The 21,812-nt window shown below is 37.1% G+C and overlaps 1 protein-coding gene across 13 annotated transcripts in view; it reads left to right on the forward strand.

Moving 5' to 3' along the window:
- Positions 1-21,812, forward strand: part of Cep112 (centrosomal protein 112) — a 375,808-nt gene that overhangs the window by 86,408 nt on the left and 267,588 nt on the right. For all 13 annotated transcript variants that reach the window (XM_027425839.2, XM_035447391.1, XM_035447385.1 and 10 more), the window contains 5 exons: positions 2,929-3,083; positions 3,370-3,499; positions 4,117-4,209; positions 5,752-5,811; positions 12,762-12,841. In XM_027425839.2, the coding sequence (XP_027281640.1) occupies positions 2,929-3,083; positions 3,370-3,499; positions 4,117-4,209; positions 5,752-5,811; positions 12,762-12,841 (518 nt within the window). The remainder of the gene's footprint in view (positions 1-2,928; positions 3,084-3,369; positions 3,500-4,116; positions 4,210-5,751; positions 5,812-12,761; positions 12,842-21,812) is intronic.

Genomic DNA, 21,812 nt, shown 5'->3' on the forward strand with positions numbered 1-21,812 from the left:
TGTACTTTGGAACTAAAAGGTCATTGTCAGAGATTCCATTCTGGTTTTGGAACTTTGAAGCATTCTGAAAGTTGAATTTTAAAATGCAGTTCAGACTTTGTTCTAGGTAATAATAAATGCAGAGAATCATGGAAAGACCACTGAATTCAGAATTCATCAGTGCTGCCCAGAGCTTGTGAGCATCTCCTGATTTAATAACTAAGCCAGGCAGAGTTCAAGACCTGGCCCAGAATGGAAAAGAAGACTGTCAGGGAGAATTAGGTTCTCTGTTGTATTGCACTTTCAATGCTTTTGCTTTTTGTTGGGTCTTGTTTTAATTTATGGTCATTTTATGGTCATTTATTGTAATTTTGTTTAGGCAATTTATATCTTTTGACATTGGCAGTGAATTTCTAATAGGAGTCTCATAGATAAAACTTTCTATTTTTAAACAAGTACTAAAACAGTTTCTCCAGTCCTAAGTGTTTTCTCCTTGTGCTAGAAACTGAGGCAGGCAAGTGCATTGTCACTGAGCTGCAGCCCTTGCCCTCCACTCGTTTTTTACATTATTAACCTCACAGAGGTTGTAAAGTAAACACCTGTACTTCCCAAGACTTACTGAAGTCACATTAGGGTCTTTGTTAGTATTGTCAGGACTTACAGAATCTTTAGGTATCTGGGAAAATGACCACCAGTTCAAACAATGGCGTCTAATAGGAAAATGACAAGGAGCCACTTCTGAGCACTGGCTATATTTAGCATGTATGGCCAATGACTACATATTGCTCACAGAAGATAGCTTTTTAGGTCCCATAATGTTTTAACTGTTGATCAGTACCCAAATTAAATTTTCAATTTCACTTTATCACTAATCTTCAGTGACACTGGGCACTGAGATCACAATGCTGTTTTGATGTCTCCCACTTCCTTCATTGAAACAGTGGGTATTTTTCTCCCTTATCTTTTTCTTTCTCTTATAAGAAAATAGTCTGTACTTTCATCTGAACATTTTCTCTCTTCTTCACTATATTCAATATTATTATTGTAGAAAGAGACAGTTTTCTGGCTGACAGAGGCCCTTTGTCCTTAAGCAAAGTCTATAATTTATCTGTAGCAATTCAGCCTCTTGGTCTTGGTTTATGGCTTTGGCAATTAGGTTATTTAATGGCCACTGGTTTATTTCTTTTAATCTGGGTAATCTTTGTCATGACTTTGAAATACTTGTCCCCTTTCTCTATATAGGAGACAAGGAGAGCCAACTCTCACTTTGTGCAGTGTTTTTTCTCAGAGTTTTTGCTATTTCAAGTCTCAGCTGCCTTGGCCACCCTCTGCTCAGAGTTTCTTGTCTACTCCTCACTCATCTTCCAAGATTAGAAAATACCTCTAGGCTTTCTTTTTCTGCCATTTCTCTGAGACAGACAGATCTCTGTCTCTTCCCATCTCTTTCCTCCCTCCCTCCCCTCCCCCTCCCTCCCCCTCCCACCTCCCTCCCTCCCCCTCTCTCCCCCTTTCTCCCCCCTCTCTCTTTCTCCTTTCTTTTCTTACCTCAGTAAACTTTCCACATTAAAAAAAAAGAAAATACCTCTAGATAAAAAGGGGAAGGGGGCAATGCTACCTCATCTTTTGTGGTTCTTCATCTTCCCTATATCCAATCTGCCTTGGGCATCCCCTAACACCTTCCTGCTATTTTTTCAGACTCATTTCTGTGTTTTTAAGTGTTGTTATTGGGAGAATGAGCCTCCCTAATATCACTAAGGTGGAATTGCAGTTCTACTTTTCCTACCTGTTGTCTGTTTTTTATCGGTTCCCAAAAGAAGTTCTACGGGTCCCCTTGGAGAGCAAAAGAGTCCTGCTTGGTTTTGTGTCACAGTTGCTATGTAGGGAGCCAGGGTCGTTTAGAGAACGTTAGAAACAGAGCCCATTTTCTTCAGGGGATGCTCAGCTCAGCAAACAGGCAGAGGGTGTGCAGTGGTTCGTAAGAAGCCACAAGACTGTGGCCATCAGTGTGCTGTGTTTAGGTGGATAGAATGATTTTCATTCCACATATTTGGAAGTTGTTGCACCAAAATTTAACTTGCCTATCCATTCAGTTTTATAATGAAGAAAAGATGAAATGAAGAAAGGGGTTGGGTTTTAACAGTAATGTTTAAACTTTATCTTAACTCTTTGTTGTAGGAAAACATTAGAAAAGAAATGCCACACTAAGTTTTCCTCCTTGTGTCTATTAGAAGTGTGGTTGTTAAAATGGAAACAAGTTGTCTCTCAGCTAATGCTGGCTTAGCACAGTTTTGAATAAAGCATGGTGAAGCTCCTAAACACCTTCATTTGGGTTTTAAATGCATCCCCGACAAAGTGATGAATTCAAAATAACTTAAATACCAAGTAATAAAGAGGCAATTTATTTGAATGTTACTTTTGAATATTTTAGAAAAATAGAGAACTGCTTTAAATGAAATAGAAAAAATCATTACAGATGAAGGGGATAAGAATTTATGGGATAAAATATTCCCATATACTTGCTAATCATGAATATGTTATCTGTTATTCCTGGAATTAATATATAGGGTTATGGATTTCATTATGAAATATCATTATTAATCTGTGAGAGAAAATGACAAATGTAAGCTATAATTGGTTTTGGGGGCACAGAGGGATTGTGGTCTGCCTGAGTAGTGGGCTTGTCTGTCTTCTTTGCTCCCCTGGGAAATGTCAGACTCAGTAAACATTCCATGAATGAGTAAATGGTTGGATATGTGTAAACATGCTGGTAATTTTATGGTACAAAGGTGATTTTTAGAAGATTTGGTTTAGAGATTTCTTTTTTACTAATATTGACTATGACTTATTTGTTCTTGTTAGTCTTGTAGGCAATATGTTTCTTCAGAGTGCTTACTGGCTCACACACTTGAAAGGCTAGTTTGAGACTTTCCTAACAACTTGTTCTTTCAGAACCACATGATCAAAGAACTGGAGGGCCGTGTCCAGCAGCTGACAGGGGAAGCAGAGAACAGCAATCTACAAAGGCAGAAATTGATTCAAGAAAAACTGGAGCTTGAGAGATGTTACCAGATGACCTGTAGTGAATTACAAGAACTAAAGACAAGGTAGTGCTGAGTCAGCTGTCTGTGGGTACCAGCACTGGCTGACTTTATAAAGCGCCTTCTAGAGTCACACAGACTTTGTACAGTAAATCTTAGGATGTTCCACCTATCTAGGATTGTTTACAAATTTCTAAAAGTGTTTTAGAACATAATTTTTGAAACCAGTTGATAAAAATATGGACACTTCATATATTGAAAGATAATATACTTGAATTTAATTGATTAAGATATCCATTTTAGAGATTGGCTCCAAAACTATAGAAAGTCATTTTTTATCCTATTGTTTTAGGCGTAACATACTACATAAAGAGAAAGAACATCTTGCAAGTGATTATGAGAAAAATATGAAATTATTAAAAACCAAATACGATTCCGACCTAAACCTGCTAAAACAAGAGCACGAGCTTTCCGTTTCTAAGGTATTGTATGTGTGGGAGGCCCTGTTTACACGAGTGTTCCACTGTGAGCAGCCAATCATTTCCAGTTGAAATTAGTCCCTTCAACGTTTGCTTCTTGAAATCACAGACTTCAGAACATTTGCTGCTGTTTAGAACACCAGAAATGCTAGTGTCCCCTAGCTCACAGGGCACTGAATAGCTGGTTCTGCTCGACACTGCCCTGTAGAGCACTGAGGTTTGAAGTAAGGAATCTCAAGAAATGCTTCCTGATGGCTACTGTGCACATACGGTGCTGTTGCTTTGAAATGTTTGTTCTATTCTTATTGTAAATTTCTAAAAATTTCTATAAAATTTTATTTCACCATTATATTTTCATAGCATTAGATATTATGCAGATTTTAACTTACATTGTTACTTCAAAATATTAATTTTTGGCTTCAAATGATATTCCAGTTTCTCCTCAGCTCACTGTCTCTCTTGCAGTATACTTAAAATAGATTTAAGTTTAATATTATGTTTAAAAATATTTTTATTCAGATTTATAGATAAATTCTGACTGAACTTTCAGGGGTAAAATGGTAGGCTTTATGTCAGCTTTAAGTGTGGAATCTCTGCTCTCTGTTCTGCTACCCTCACAGACATCCGGTGTGATTGAAAAATTGGAACAGAACATCTGTCAATTAAAACAGCAGATCCAGGAGTCAGAGCTTCAGAGGAAACAGCAAACAAAAGTGAGTCTGCTTTAGCCAGATCCATATCCCAGTTCTTTTACTTTCTTGACCTGTGTTCAGAAATGAGAGTCAATTAAAAAAGTAACTTAGAAAAGTCCTGTGAATGTAGCCATTTCTGATTGTACTCCTGGCATTTTATCTCACAGATGAAGAGGCTAATGTATAGAGAATAAAAGACAAATTGATTTGAAAGATCTCTTTTCTGAGGTTAGTTTATAAATACAACCTTCAAAGATTTAAGAATTAGATCTTGAAATTTTCAGGAATATAGATGAATTTGGAAATTCTAATATCAAGCAGGGCGACCCAAATGTATAAATATAAACTCTGAATGTTTTCTCTGATATGAATGTAGTTCCTAGCCCATTATGTGTACGTGTGTGTGTGTGTGTGTGTGTGTAGGAATGTCGGTAAAACTGAAAAAAAATAAGAAAGAAAGGAGACCAAGGCATGGTAAAGGTAGATGAGGTTGGGAAAGGGACATATGGAGCATGGAAGAGAAAAGGACATTAGGGTGAGGACAACGGGGACTGTGATTAGCAGAGCAATGGGGAATATAAGGGGGAGGACAGTGTACTCAAATACTTTGTTCAAAATGCCACAATGATATATAATATGTTGTATGGCAATTTAAAATAAAATCATCAAAATATATTAAACATAATGTATTAGCTATGTACTAAATGTACTAAATATAAATTAATATTTTAATATGTTAATATTTTAAAGATTTATTTATTTATTTTGTGTGCATTGGTGTTTAGCCTGTATGTGTATCTGTGTGAGGATGTTGGATCCCCTGGAACTGGAGTTACAGACAGTTGTGAGCTGCCAGATGAGTGTTGGGAATTCAACCTGGGTCTTCTGGAAGAGCAGCCAATGCTCTTAACTGCTGAGCCATCTCTCCGGCCCCTATGTTAAATATTTTTAAAATTAACTTCCAATGTTTATTACTTGGTATGCTGTTGTCAATAATGTGCATTATCACTAGTATGAGTAGGGTATATATTAAATATGTATATATTACTTGCTGTTCTTGCTACGTCTTATTAGTGTAGCAGCCCATCAAATTTTTGTTTATAATGTAGAAAAATCTCTTTTGTAAGTATATTATTTTAGAAAAATTCTCCCTTTTAAGTTCTCAAATTCCATTGTCTTTTCTTCACCTTTCTCTTTTAGTCATAGCATTAATTTTCTCTTAAAGAGCATCAAGTACAAGGATATCAAGTAACTTCATAATTGTCATTGCAATCTTAACTTAGTTGCTTATTCCTAATCTTATCTTAAAGGTCCCAGTGACCCTTGTCCTTAAAGACACCATACAGCTAAGGTTTTATGTCTTGTAATGTAGAGTTGCTGATGTCCCTTTTCTGACTTAGAGAATTAGGTGCTTAGGGTTCTCTTAGTGAACAAACAAATATCATACAACACACTGAAGTAAAATTTTCCATCAAGTGCATTCATTGCTTTTATTGGGTCACTAATTTTATTAACTTTAAAGGTAATATTAAACATACCAAAATAAACATTTATCATTCACAGGATCAAGAAAATAAGTTTCACATGGAGAGGAATCATTTAAAACACACCTATGATAAAAAGGTAATATATTTGATTTGAAATTATAAACTTTTAAATGCAGTTAAGGGGAGCTGATTTATTAAAGTAATAATACATTAGGCAGCATTATACAGATTTGTGATTGACATTTCAGTTTTGAAATTGTTTTCTATAAGACATGGAAAGTAAAAGCAGTTGAAATAACAAAGGTTTTATTGATAGATTTGTTATTACTTTTAATATTTGCCAAATAAATCCACATGTAAAATATACATACAATAAAAAATGAGGTTTACCCTTCCATTAAATATGTATAAACTAAAGCTAACCCTAGTGTGTATTACAGCATTTTCAATCCATTTTGTAACACATCTTTTTTGTCTACCTAGTTTCTCTATAGATACCCTTTCAGTATTTGGACAAAGCATCCTTTTAGGCACTCTGCCCTATAAGAGCTTAACACATCCAAAAGATGTATAGGATAAAATGTGGTCATCACTTATGAAAAAGGATTTCTTCTGATGTATATCGATCTGTGTTTGTATGCTTTTTATAGTTGTAATTACTTTCTTACTCATTATAATTCAATGCAAGGTGTTTAATATATTTTATATCTAAAAGTATTATCTGAACAGGAAGTGGAAATAATGTTTTATTGAAGTATTTCAGTTACTATTGCTGAGAAACACAGTTCCCTAAATATTCTGCTTACCAAAAAATAAGCGAACAAACAAACCTAGAAGTCTACTCCACTGTGTGTATAAGGTACTGGGTTAGTCTGGGTGTACTGTTTGTTCATCCATCATGCCCTGTGAAGACCTCTGACTTCTCTTCCGTTATGGAACAACTTTCTGGCCTACTCTTCTCTTCCTGTTTGTGCCAGCTTTCCTCTCGTCTGCTAGCCTATGGAAGGAACAGCATGGACTGTTACCCTGGAGCAAGGAACACCTGAGAACTATGCCATAAAAAGACAGACCCAGATAGCCTTTTCTTCTACTGTTTTCTTGAGTTTTTGGCCACCAAGTAAACTAAGATTCTGCTATCAGCCTTTCTCCCTGGTGAATAGATTAAAGGAAAGAAATATGAGAATTGGTTTTGTAACTGGAGCTTAGGACAAAAGCCCACATTGCAGTAGCCACAGAAGAAATGCTTTGTCATCTCCCAGCATACTGCAGAGCCAGGCAGTAGTGAAAAACAAAAGGAGGACTTAATCGGTGGAACAGGAAAAGTGGTTCAGCGACCCCATCCCATCTTCTGGGAATAGACATGAGATTTAGGTTTAAACAGAGAAAGAATTATGGTCGGAGGGCAAGTGGTATGCATAGTACAACAGTCCTAGTCCCTCTGTGGTCAGCATATCAGCTCCGGTTCTGCAAGGTGATCTGAAGAAGTCTTTATTGCTTGAGGGAACAAGCTGACTCCTTTGGAGAAGCTCCTTTGGAGAAGCTTGTTCATGCTCCAGGCTCTGTCCTGCTAGACTCTGCTGTTCTTGGAGTCCAAAGATCAGAACAATAACTGGAGACTGCTTGCTCTTTTGTGGGGTCTGGAACAAGGACAATGAAAAGCTGACAGTAAGATCCCTCAGTTACTCTTGTCCTTGTGCTTTTGGTATGAAGGTGCTGAGGTAGGTTAGGTAGCACTGGCTCCTAGACAGATTTGTCTTGAATGAGAACCTCTCACTACTTCGGAGGTGAGTAAGTGACCAGAAGGAAAGGAGACTGACACAAACTGGCCAGGCTTTCATGTTGCCTTCAGTTACCTTGTGAGTTTGAGTGGGGAGTAAATGCATTTTTCAGGAATGTCAATGTGTGAGTGCCTGTCATAATTCCATTTTTATCAGTGACCTGATGGTATTCCTGTTGTAGTTCACCCCTGAAAGGAGACTAAAGCCTCTTTATTAGGCATGGTGACTACAGCTATTCCCTTTCCAAGAGCTATCAACTGACCTCACTTTTAAATAAAATAACCAGAGTACACTTTGCTGTTCTCAATGTAAACATGACTTGTTTAAAACAACAATCTCTAGAAGAAAAAAATCGTTCATATTGCAAATGTTAGATATTGTTTATATTGAAAGAAAAGATTGCTCAGTATGTCACTTTTTGTTTCACAATTAATTCCATAATCTGCCCTTTTAAATTGACATCTGTTCTTTTTTCTTTATTAAACCTGCTGTGATCGCAGGCCTTGAAGATTTGATGTCTTGTACCCCCCTGAGGGAATATCCTTCTGACAGCTCACAGAGCTGACATAAATCTCACATATGGACTGGACTGTGTAACTGGATAGCTAAATGGGATGTATAGGGCTTTTGTCTTGAGAGTGCTACAGGTGTGCACATTCAATAACTTTCCGTATAAAATGTGGTTCTGAATATCTGTTCAGATGGAGGAAATGCCATCTGAATGACATTATTTCCTCATGCCTGTGCGAAAGCAGCAGGATGGGAGCATACCATCCCACTAGTCTTTGAGGTGGAAGAAACAGCATCAGATGCTGTCCCTAATTTAAGCACACACATATTATCTCATGGTCTTTATTGATCTCTGGTGGCTGTTGCCTGCTCTTCAGATCTTTGAACATCAAACAAATAATAGGCCATAAAACTAAACGTCATTGTTTGATGAAGTGTCCTAATCTGTTAAATCAGGAAATGGCTAGAGTAAATGATTTTACTAGTAAGGAAACACCTGCCTCCTACAAATAACCTAGTGCTTGTTTTCCAAACAGGCACTGGGAGTAAAGAATGATGGTGCTGTTTACCCAGAGAGCAACACAGGCAGCTGCTCACATGCACAGGCTAAACCGTGCTAGACTTGACTTCCCTCCTAAAGTCATTTTCCTGACTGTTCACAATGTTATGTGAGTTCTAAACACACTAAAATACAGTTTATCTAGTGCTTAGCCTTCATATGTACTTTGTATAATTATATTTAAATAACTTGAAAATGTTTCCAGCAGCTTATATGTAAATCATTAGATTGTGTATTTAACTGCTGCTGACACAGTTTTCTTTAAAGGGAGAGGTGCCTTTCCCAAACTCAGAAAAAGATGAATGAAATTGCTGTTATAGTACTTAATAAACTCATGAAATGACATCACCCATATTTTTAATACCAGGCTATGGAGATTAGCGTAGTTAATGTGCAGTGCTGCTGTCCAGCTGGTTGGTTTTGGGACCAGCCCCTCTATGTGCTCTTTGCTAAGCTCAATTTTTTTTAAATGAATAGCTATATTTATTTACCTTGGGAAATCATCATATAAATTCACATAATCTCATTGTCAATCACATAATATCAACACATATATCCTATCAAAATTAACAAAAAATACATTGTGGCAATAAATATTCAGAATTGAGACAGCCACATATACTGCTTTATATCTGTGGTAAATTAATGTTTTAACTTTGAATCTTTGAAAGCTTAAAGTGACTCATTCATTTTCTATAAAATTATCCATCATTTTCCTATCTAAATATTGACTTTGATGTTGCAGACAAATTGATATAGTCAAACCACATGCTTATCCCACAACAAAGAAGCTCTAACAGCTTCTTTACAATTTCTTTTTAGCATATCAAAATATGTTTTATACTCAAAATTGACTTTAATAGTTCATACGATTTCAAAAGTCAGTTACTCATGACTTTTGACATTACCAACAGAAAATAACAAAACAGATTTCCCCATGTATTCTGTCCCATAGGAAGTTTGAAGAAGTTTCCTTATATAGAGATCTGTAGTGGATATCGCTGCAAGTATTGTTTTTCAAACACTGTCAATTTTTAACTCCTCTAAGCAAAAGTAGTTCAAGAAACCTGAAAGTCAGCACTCACTTAAGCTTCTGATGGATTCTTGGGTGTGACAAATCCACAACTAATTAAGATCAACCAATAGAAAAAAAACTTTCTTTAATGAATATATATTATGGAAAAAATATTTCAGATGTTGCTTTCCTCAATGTTTTCTTTATCACATAGACTCAAACTATTCTGATGTCTGTAGCAACTACCAATATTATAATAAACCTATCTGTCCTAACCATTAACACTTATATAGTCCTTGGACCAAGCTAGAGGTGGTTTTAAACACTTTATGTGGAATGTCTACAATTTTTCTCAACAAAATGTAAATTTTATTAGGAAACAGGAGCATTTATTTAACTAAATTAAAGAACATTTTAAGTATTTAACAAAAGATGAAAAATATAATGTAAGTGGAGAAAATTTTAATGAACATTCTTTGGTTTTCCAATGATAGTTTTCATCTTTTGCTATGCTCAATTTTATACTCCATTGTGATTCTTCATATTTGGGGGATGAAATGGAGTATAAAACATATTTATCATATGTTCAATAAATGTGCTTATGGCTGCTCCAATCAACTTATAGTTTGATAGTAAACTAGGTGTCTTAACTACCTTAAATACTATAGTTCAGTATTAACTATATATTGAGGAAAGGTGAGAAGTAAATCATATTAAATCTTACTCCACATTACCTTTGGGCAACATAGCAATACTGTGCTATAAATATACAAATGAAAAAGAAATAAAAAAAGTAGAGATTGGGCAGTAGCATCATCATTATGCTGTTTCATAGTTTTATGTAAAAATGATCTATATAATATTCCCAATATACTTTTCCATCAAATCAGTATGCATTAATTACTTGCATGGTATTTAATTATTTATTACCTTCAAATACTTTAAATATAAATAAAATAAAGGTATAATTATAATTAAGAAAAGGATCTCAAGCATGCAATACTAAAATATTCTGTGGAGAGGGAACAAACCCAGAACATCCTTTAATGACTGCTCTAGTGTGGGTAAGGATGCTAGGTACTGAGTTAGTAACATAAGTGAGAAACAGCTGAAGAGCTTGTGCAGCAGCACCTACCTTCTTGTCTAGAGGGGAGCCCTTCTTGTCCCCCCCCCCCGGGTTAGTTCCTCCTCCCTTCAGAAATGGGATGATAGTCGTAAAATGTTTCTATCAAGGGGAATGTGTCTCACACTAACAGTATTGAGAAGTGGAAGCCCAGATCTGAACCAGGTTAAGATTGTGTAGAGAGTGATACAGAGCTCTTACAAGGACTCTGGTTACTTGACCTTCAAGGTCTGCTTTCTGAAAGGGCAAACAGCCTTTGACTGTTGTTTATAGTGACCTGGAGAAATAAATAAATACTTTAGTGTTCAATCTAACATAGTAATTACAATTTTTAACACTGACTGGGAATTTCTTATGTCCTCACATTCATAAGAGCTTTACCTGAAGTAATTCTCCTTTATCAGAGTACTTTGATATGTTATTGGTGATCCCCATTTGTAGAAGGGACTGAGACACAACATGCTAAATAACTTGACAAGTGGGGGTATGACCATTTAAACTCATCCTAGAATTCTAGCTGGAGTTTCCAAAAAAAAAAAAAACCTTAAAGTTTGTTTATATTCCAATTTAACATGCTTACTATATGCCAAGCATTGTCATTAATATATACCAGGGATCTATAAGAAGTGAGACAGCAATTGAAGTCTGAGTCTGGTAAATTGTGAACATTCTTTTCTTTTTTCTTATGTAAAGTAAAATAAATTTAATGGTAAAGATATTCAAGATGAAGTGATTTTTCTCTTCATAAGAAAAAGAAATAGTATTTATGAGATATTTTACGTTGGTCACTGCAGTGCCAGGAAGGGGTGCTGTGGCTGCTAATTCTCCTGGTCACTCGCCGCTCAGCAGGTGCTGTCTTCTCTACTTCTCAGCTCTGTCTCAGCAGGTGCTGTCTCCTCTACTTCTCAGCTCTGTCTTGACTTAGTGGTTGCATCATAGAAACCAGAAGAGGCCTTTTTGATACTATGAAAAATTGCCTCTCTGGCCTCACTGGACTTAGTTAGAAGAATATAGTTGATTTTACTAATTTATTTGCCTTACACAAAGGGAAAAATTCAAGATGACTAGAAAAAGAAAGGCCAGAAAAATGTGAGATTTTAGTTGAACAGGTCCAGCCAAACTGGTGAAAAATAGCTATTACGTTTGGTTAATTCCAATGTGATGTATGACATGGCTTTAGCGTGCGCGTGTGGGGTGTTGTAGGGAAGGTGCCTGTGTGTAGTCTGATTCTTGTCATTGCTTTCCTCTCACTGTCCTGTCAGGTTCATGTTCAGTGCTACAGTGGTGTCTAGAAAATCTGGAAGCGCTACTTTGGAGAGTTTCCTTAGCACTCAGGAGGCTCAGGAGACTCTGGAGCCTCACTGCTGTGTGGGAACAACTGCACTACCATTCACTTTTCCTTTTCTGCCCAGCTGCTCAAAACTTCCTTTTCTGTTCTATGAGGTCCCTGTAATGTCCACACGGAGTAGTCACACCACATAATTGAATGTGTGGAGAGAATTTTCCTTTAGCCTACTCAACGGTTGCTACAGAGGCAATCATGATGGGTGTTTTGTTCCAAACTTGGCCAATGGGTGCATAAGTCATGCTTAGCAATAGGAGACTTCATAATAACCCTTCTATATCTCATTAATGTAGACACATTATTTATTCTATTCTTTTCAATCCTATGAAAATTCTTTCCTTTGTCAAAACTATGATTTTTTTTTTTGAGACAGGGTTTTTTGTGTAACAGGTTGGCTGTCCTAGAACTAATTCTGTAGACCAGGCTGGCCTTGAACTCCCAGAGATTTTTGCCTCCCAAGTACTGGGATTAAAGTGTGTGCTACCACTGCTGAGCCAAAACTATGGTCTTTTAAAAATCAAAGTGATTGGTGCATTTTTGAAGTTGATATATGCAGTTCATTTGTAAGTAAATAATTATTTGCTTTGAATTGGAAAGTTATATTGGGTGTAGAAGATTGAAATTATTCCATGGTTAAGCAGGTTTCTACCATGAAATACCTGTTTGAATTCATATCCCAGGGGATCTGAGGTTGTTTCTTTATATCTGAGTGTCCTTGCCTTGCAGTGATTTTCATGTGCTCTTCTCTTTCGGCAGGTTCATGAACTGCAGAGTGAACTTGATAAGGAGAAAGAAGGTACTCAGAGGAAGATCCATAAATTTGAGGAAGTTTTGAAGTGAGTAAAACAAAGTTGCAAAATATTTAATGTTTTAAAATTGCTCTTTCTTGGGACTGGGAAGATGGCTCAGTGGTTATGAGTATTAGCCTCTCTTCCTCAGGCCCTGGGTTCTGTTCTCAGCACCCACTTAGAGGCTGACAACTTTTTGTAACTTCAGTGCCAGAGCATTCCAAGCCCCTTACGGCCTCTGTGGGCCCTGGATGCATGGATGCCCATACAGGCAGGCAAAATGCCTGTACACTGAAAATAACACTACTGAAAGACAGACAAGTGGCTCATACTACATTGAGAGCCAAATTAACTAGACTGTGAGTGTCGTGTTTCACAACAGCCTTGTAGGGTATTGCTTCACATTGATTTCCCATCGTGGATCTCTGTTTTCAGACTTAGTCTACTAGTTGATTTTTTTCTTAAACAGAAAAACCAGTTCAGCTGTTTTTAAGTGATAGGAATGAGAAAAAATAGAACTCAGTGGTTTCAGATGCCCTCTTCCTCTTAAGTGGAAACACATTTTCACAAAAATGAGATTTAGGTCTTAGGGCCTTTAGAATTCACTGTGCAGATTTTGTTGGGTAATAAAGTGTTTTACTTGTTATGTTCACAAATGGATTACTACCTAAGCATTGTTTAGGAAGGGCTTTGTCTTCTGACCCGATGCATGACATTAAAGCTTGCCTTTCCCATCCACTTACTTAGGTTGAGTGAACTGTTTGACTGTCTTTGTTTTTTACTGTCAAAGTTTTAGCTGGAAAAATACCGATTTACTTAATAAATACTCTGTTCTTAGCATACATCAGGCAATGTAAGAAAACACACTCCCAGAGGACCTTGTGACCATTTGGTAGGTTATTTAAGAAATTTGGCAGAACAGAGCAGAAGGAATTTTACTGGAGGAAGGTCAGCGTGGCACCTGATCCAGGGGATGCAAGGGAGGAGGGGCTTCCCTAAGGTCAGTGTGCCTAGCTAATTTGTTTTCTTTCCTGAACCTCCAAACCACAGGCATTTACAGAACTGCACCAAAGGACACCTCCCACCAAGCATCTTCGTTTCACATTCTCCCTGGGCAGACTGCAGCCCAGCTCTTCCTCTTGAGTTGTTTATTAGTAAAATACCTTGTCTTACTTGTTAAACAAGCATCTTAGAATAATTTATGTAATAATGACATCACAAGAAGTAATGTTTTTATCTACACAAGGACTTGTTGCTTATTTGTTCACATCAACTCTGAACCAGATGCCATAAAGGGGATCAAAAGGCAAGCAATTATACTCATTAAACATTAAATTGTCATCTTGATTCATTATGAGACTAACACTCATCAAGGGCTTGAAAGGATTGTACCAAAATAGCAAATTTTATTTGGAGTTGACAGAAACTATTTTAGACGATAAGTTAAATTCCCTGGTAGATCAGTGACTGCCATCCCCTAGGTAGTCAGGGCCTTCATTTGAACCCTTGCCTGATGGTCTTAACAATTTAGCACCCAGTATAGCAGCAATAACCAAGATGGAAAATAACAGAGGAAGTCATCGTGAAGTCAGGACTCCAGAGTAAATAGCAGAAGCTGGCTATTTTCCAAATGGAGAAGATTCCAAGGAGTGACTGTTAACTGCTGTGGATCTAAAAATTGTGCTATTTCATTGGCCTAAGTATGATCTCATTTTGCAACCCTATGACGTAAAAATTTGCCTTGACTTCTTGCAAACTTTTTTTCTTGAATATGCACAAAGGTAAAAAACAATCTTGTGTTTAGACTGTGCCTTCATGTAATTATCTTCCTTCAGTTCATTTAATAAGGGATATTTCTTATGTGCAGTTAAACATTTAGTTGAGGATGGCAGAGAAGGCAGAAGTATGTGTATAAGTTCATATTTGAGTATCTAACAACTTTAGTGTAATACCAGGCCTGTCAGAGAGAAGGAGCTCTTTACCTGATTTCATAGACCCTGGGGACATGGGAACTCTCCTGGGTGTTGATCTCGTCCTGTCTGAAGATCCTGCCTGCCATGGCTGGTCTCACTTTGTTTTCATCTGTGAGCTTACTCAGAATGCTGTCTCACCTTTTCAGATATGCTCTTTTGCTTCTCTCTTAGAATTCCATCCCAGAATTTTGTAACCATGTAAATGCATTCTTGTTAATTAGGGTGCTTTATAATGATTGAGATGCTAGTGAAGAAATGTGTGACTTTATTGTGACATAGTTGTGCCCAAGACATGAAGGGCTTGGGAGTATAGGAGATGCCGATCCTCTCTTTAAGCAGTTGAAATGGCCAATTTAGTCTTTGGTTTCAATTTCAACCTGATATTTCAAAGCCATTGCTGTTGAAAAGGGACACTTTGAATTGCCTATTAGTCACTTGTCTTGTCTCTGTGCAGGAAAGACCCGTTGGCTCCTGGTTTTAGAGGTTCCTTCCTTCCTGTCAGGGCAGGTGTGGAAGAGCACAGCAAATCACTTGATGGCAGGAAGGAGGGAGAGACAAGTGTGTCTGTGTTCTGCTGGCTCCTCCTTCCCACTTGTGTTCTACAGGAGTCCCCAGCCACTGCGTTGGTGCTGCTGATGTTCAGTGTGTATCTGCCCTGTTCTGTCAATCCTCTGGAGATGCCCACAAGTACTCTTCACCTGTCTTCTAGGTGATTCTCCGTGCAGCAGTGTTGAATGAAGACTAGTCATCAGAGACTGCAGTCAGTATTTCCCTTTGAGTGTTAACTCTAGAGCCCTCACTTGTCCCTACTTTTAGAATTTAAACCTAATTTAATGTTGCTGAAGACTACCATTCTGTAGTCTAGTTCTCTATATGGTTTGATCTTTTTCTTTGCTGTTTCACTTTTATTATAGAAAGTAGTTTTAATACTTTCATGTACCTAAAAGTTACCTGAAGATGTAACTGTAAATATCATAAATTGTATATGTTTTTTTAAATTTTTTCAGTGATAAGAAAAGACTATGGAAACTCAGTAGACTACACAACTAGAAAGTGATTGCATATAACAGAACAATGCAGTGTTACTGCTTGAAGGATTAACACTGCTATACAATTGTTCCTCTTTTTTTTTTTTTTTTTTGAGCAGTTAAAATTTGTCAACATAGAAAGGAACTGGGTTTGATTCCCAGACCAAAAATAACTAGATAAATATAAGTAAATAAAATTCTCTCAGCAGATATAGATGTTAGGTTTACTTTATTTCCTTTTTATATTTCTGTATTTATTAAATTGTGGGAACTAAAATGTAATAAGGCATGGATTGAAATTGTGTAGGAATTGTCTGAAGTTTTCAATGAAATGTTAGAACCTTCTTTTTGATTAATAACTTTCCCAAACTCCTTTCTTGTAGTAAAATTCAAAAGGTGACATAAAACAAATTTATACTATTTTACTTCTTTGCATTTTTGAAAAGCACACATGAAATATATTATTATACCAAAACTACATAGACAAGTTTGTGATTTTTTAATAGTACTAGTAATATAAAGTAATAACTTATTTATCTCACAAATCTAAATGTGGAGCAAAGAAGCCTGGTACAAAACAGTTTATTCTATATGGTCCTATTTATACATAAGTAAAAAAAAGATAAAAGTCATGGTCTGAGGAAAAGAAGAATCATAATGTGGACAGCATAAAATTGTGTACACACATGTTCATTTTTGTTGGACATAGTCCTCCATCAAACTTTTAATGTGTTGTCAGGAAAGACACATGTAGGAGAATAGCCCTCCATGCATATCCTGAATCAGGCAGAACTTGACTGTTAGCGGTGCTTGTAGAGCATCAGCTGCAGTGAGTGCGAGCCCCAGGGAGGAGTGAATGAGGGCCTGTCGTCTCTTTTGCTCACCCAGCTCTACTCTTGAACCTCAGTGTAACAAGAAGTCCACTGTCCTTGAGAGCCCCAAATAAACACACAAGACTTATATTAACTATAAAACTGTTGGTCAGTGGCTTGGGCTTCTTATTGGCTAGCTCTGTCTTAATTATTAACCCATTTCTATTAATCTAAGTATTTCCACATGGTCTTATCTAATTCCTTTTGCAGCTCACATGGCGACTGTTAAGTGTCTCAGCAGAGAAGAGAGCAATTTCCTGTTTGCCCTTGCTTATATCCTGATTCTGCCCAGCTATGTCACTTCCTGTCTGTAGGTACAGACCTCCAGACATCTGTGGTTAGCTAGTGGCAAATTTCTGCCCAGCTATGTCATTTCCTGTCTGGCCAATCAGCCAATCAGTGTTTTATTCATTGACCAGTAAGAGAAACATATGTACAGAAGAACATTTCCCATCTCCTCGGATGGTGAGAGCACACTTTCCATGAGAAACCTCATTCATTGAGAAGAATCTTACTCAAGTGTTCTAAGTCATGCATCTGCATATTAACAAAGGGTTGATTATAACTGGACAAGAGTTGCATGTAAAAAAAATGATGTGAAACACTCTTTGTGTCATATTTGACTAAATTTACAAATATATATACACATAAACATTCACATATACAAAAATAGTCTTTCAAATTAAGGTTTCTGTTTTTAGCTTTCTTAAAAATGTCTATCTATATTTTCATATGTTAACTGCCTTTTCAGGTAAAATTTCAGTTAGTGTGACAAAGTCCAAATGGGGTTATGAAGCAATTCATTTCATAATGTTCTTGAATTATGTTTCTATTTGAACTGTTTTGAAGCCTATTATCAATGCTAGTAGTATTCAACAGATGTTTACCATCTCATTGATGGTAGCCAGTCTGTGAAGTTGTATGTGTGTGAGGAAATTAGCTGACTCTATTCTTTGCCTACTTTTTGTGGTTTTGTTTAAAGTTACAGGTAGTGGGAGCTCATGGACTATGGACTGACAGCTGGGGAACCTGCATGGGCATGAAGTAGACCCTCTGAATGGGTGACAGTTATGTGACTTGATCTGTTAGGAGAGGCCCTGTCAGTGGCACCAGGACCTATCCCAGGTTGCATAAACTGTCTTTTTGGATCCCATTCCCTATGTGGGATAACTTGCTAAGCTTTGATACAGGGAGGAGGGGGCTTGGCCCTGCCTCAACTTGGTATGCCAAACTTTGTTGACTCCACAACTCACTCTGAAGAGTAGATAGGGGGTGGGAAGAGGGGGAGGGGCAGGAGGACAGGAAAAGGGGAGGAAGAACTGCAGTTAGTATGTAAGATGAAAAAAAATTTAACTAAAAATGTTAGGAAGTAGGTTTTGTATGTTACTTTTCCAACAAACTGACATATAGATTTAAAAAATATATGTCCTCTCTCTTGACATGTATAGTATTTATAATATCCTACTAAGTGGAAACAGATTCTTTACCCCTGAAATTATTTTTAAATAAGTTATATTTTGAACATTATTGGAAAAGCTTTTTCTAGAAAGCTGTTTTAAATCTCTATTATCTCTGGTTGCTTGTTTGCTGTTTTGAATCAACATTTATAGTATTAGTAGGCAACAGGGATTAATTTTCTAATAGGAATGGCTTAAGACTGCAAAGTTATAACTGTTTTTGTCCTCATATTTATTAGCAACTAATCTTAATAGAATACTAAATTGTGGGTCTATTCAAAATGAGGCTTTATTTCAATAGGCTTTTAATTTTATTTTTAAATTCTCCTTTTTTCTTTTTTTATATCTTCCTTCCTTCCTTCCTTCCTTCCTCCCTTCCTTCCTTCCTTCCTTCTTTTTTTCCAAGACAGGTTTTCTCTGTGTAGCCTTGGCTGTCTTGGAACTAGCTTTGTAGACTAGGCTGGCCTCAAACTCCCATAGATCCACCTGCCTCTGCCTCCTGGAATTAAAGGTGTGCACCACTACTGCCCAGTTGTCAGTAGGCTTTTTAAATGAAGCATTGCCTACAGAAAAACACTGGATGCCTTCTAGTTCTCCCAGGAGTTTGAAGTTTTAATTGTGATAGAAAGGGAAAGCAGTTAAAACAATGTGGTATTAGAATTTTGAATTATAGTAAAATAATAGTGGAATTCTATTTTTAGCTTAAATATTGCCAGCATGATGAACCTGAACCTTCTATACAAGTTTTTATCTTTAGTTTGTTTCTTAGATATTTGCAACTGTGTGTCTTCAGTTGAATTTTAGAATCAGATTTTGCAAAAATTCTGAAGGGTTTTTTTTTGTTGTTGTTGGATTTGTAATACTTTTGCTTTAGTTTGGATTTAAATAAAAATTTCCATTTATCTTATCTTCTGTAGTATTTTTTCATTAACTTGTCTACCTTAATATCTTTTGTCAAACATTTATAAATTTTTCTATATTTTATGTTTGTTTCATTAAGTTATGTTTAAATGCATAATAGGTCACATTGTTATATTTTATCTTTTTAAAACAAGTGTAGTTTTAATTCATGTATCCAACTGAACAGAAAAAAGTTAGAATATTGAATGGCTATATTTAGAAATTTTGCTTAATTTTATTTTCAAAGTTTAAAAATTCTTAAAATTTACTTTGGGCTTGCTTTGTGTACAATGCTAACTATTTCTATTTCAGTTTTTATGCAGTCTCTTTCTGAGCTCTTAGCTTTGTGCTTTGCTACAATTTTCAATAAACTGCTGTCACCACTGGTGGTCATCCTTGCTCACAGGCAATACTTGCTTCAAGATATGCTCTGTTTGGCTAAAGGTTTTTTACTTGGCATATTGTAGCTGATAAAAGGGATGCTCATTTCTAGCTTGCTAATAAGTTGATTTTGTTTGTTTTGTTCTCATTGTTTTTCCATTCGTACTGTAAATGATCATACTGTAAATGATATTCAGTGTGCTTGACCAATATTCTATCCCCCTGTCCCACTAGGTGATTTTTTTTTATTTATTTTTTATTAGTTCAAGTTAGGGAACAAGCTTGTTTCACATGTAAGTCCCTTCTCCCTCTCCCTCCCCTCACCTCCATTCCTCCTCCCCCACCCCCAACCTACCCCCACCCCATCCACCCACCACTCCCCAGGCAGGGTAGGGCCCTCAATGGGGGCTCTGCAAAGTCCACCAAATCTTCCTGTGCTGGGCCTGGGCCCTTCCCCATGTGTCCAGGGCCAGAGTGTATCCCTTCACGTGGGATGGGCTCTCAAAGGCCCTTCTTGCACCAGGGAAAAACACTAATCCACTTCCAGAGGCTCCCTGGAGTGCAGAAGCCTCCTTATTGACATCCATGTTCAGGGGTCTGGATCAGTCTTGTACTGGCCTCCCCGACAGCATCCGGAGTAGATGTGCTCTCCCTTGTTCAGGCCACTTGTTCCTGTGTGTTTCTCCAACCTGGTATAGACCCCTTCGCTCTTCATTCCTCCCTCTCTTCAGCTAAATTCCAGATTTCAGCTCAGTGTATATCTGTGGATGTCTGTCTCTGCTTCCATCAGCCACTGGATGAGGGCTCTAGGATGGCATAAAGAGTAGTCATCAATCTCATTTTAGGGCAAGGGCTTTTAGGTTATCCTCTCTACCATTGCCTGGATTGTCAGATAGTGTCATCCTTGTAGATCTCTGGAGATCTTCCTAGCTCCAGATCTCTTCTCGGACCTATAGTGGCTCCCTCTAATATGGTATCTCTCATCCTGCTCTCTCTCCTCTATTCTTCCCCCAACTGAATATTTCTGCTCCTCCATTTCCTCTCCTCTACTCCTCTTCTCTTGCTCTTATTGTGGCAGGGTTTCCAATCAAATGGGCTCAAGAAACAATCTGGTGTAGCAATCCTAATATCTAACAAATTAGACTTCAAACTAAAATCAATCAAAAGAGATGAAGAAGGGCATTTCATACTCATCACAGGAAAAGTCCATCAAGATGAAGTCTCAATCCTGAACATCTATGCCCCAAATACGAAGGCACCCACATTTGTAAAAGAAACATTACTAAAGCTCAAACCACACATAAAACCACACACACTTATAGTAGGAGACTTCAGCACCCCCTTACACCACTAGACAGGACCGCCAAACAGAAACTTAACAAAGAAACAAAGGGTCTGACAGAAGTTAAGACCCAACTGGGTTTAACAGATATCTATAGAACATTCTATCCAAACACAAAAGAATATACCTTCTTCTCAGCGCCACATGGAACCTTCTCAAAAATTGACCACATAGTTGGCAGCAAAGCAAACCTCCACAGTTACAAAAGAATTGAAATAACCCCCTGTATCTTATCAGATCACCATGCATTAAAGCTAGAATTCAACAGCAATACGAATTGCAGAAAACCTACATACTCATGGAAAATGATAACACCCAATTGCACCATTCCTGGGTTGAGGAAGAAATAAAAAAAGAAATTAAAGACTTCCTAGAATTTAATGAGAATGTAGACACAACATACCCAAACTTATGGGACACTCTGAAAGCAGTGCTAAGAGGGAAGTTCATAGCACTAAGTGCCCACATGAAGAAACTGGAGAAAAGTCACATTAGAGAATTGACAGAACAACTGAAAGCTTTAGAGCAAAAAGAAGCAAACTCACCAAGGAGGAGTAGACGCCAGGAAATAATCAACCTGAGGGCCGAAATCAATAAACTAGAAACTAGGGAAACAGTACAAAGAATCAGTGAAACAAAGAGTTTGTTCTTTGAGAAGATCAACAAGATAGACAAACCTCTAGCCAAACTAACCAAAAGGCAGAGAGAGAGCATGCTAATTAACAAAATCAGAAACAAAAAGGGGGATATAACAATGGACACTGAGAAAAATCCAGAGAATCTTCAGGTCATACTTTGAAAACCTGTACTCCACAAAATTCGAAAATCTAAAGGAAATGGACAGTTTTCTGGATAAATATCACTTACCAAAATTAAAGCAAGATCAGATAAGCAGTTTAAATCGGTCTATAACCCCTAATGAAATAGAAGCAGTCATCAAAAGCCTCCCAACCAAAAAAAAGCCCAGGGCCAGATGGCTTCACTGTAGAATTCTATCAGAAATTCAAACAAGAGCTAATTCCAGTACTCCTCAATCTGTTCCCCACTAAGTGATTTTTATATTTTT

This window comes from Cricetulus griseus, chromosome 7, assembly GCF_003668045.3.
Source record: "Cricetulus griseus strain 17A/GY chromosome 7, alternate assembly CriGri-PICRH-1.0, whole genome shotgun sequence".
Lineage (NCBI taxonomy): Eukaryota > Metazoa > Chordata > Mammalia > Rodentia > Cricetidae > Cricetulus > Cricetulus griseus.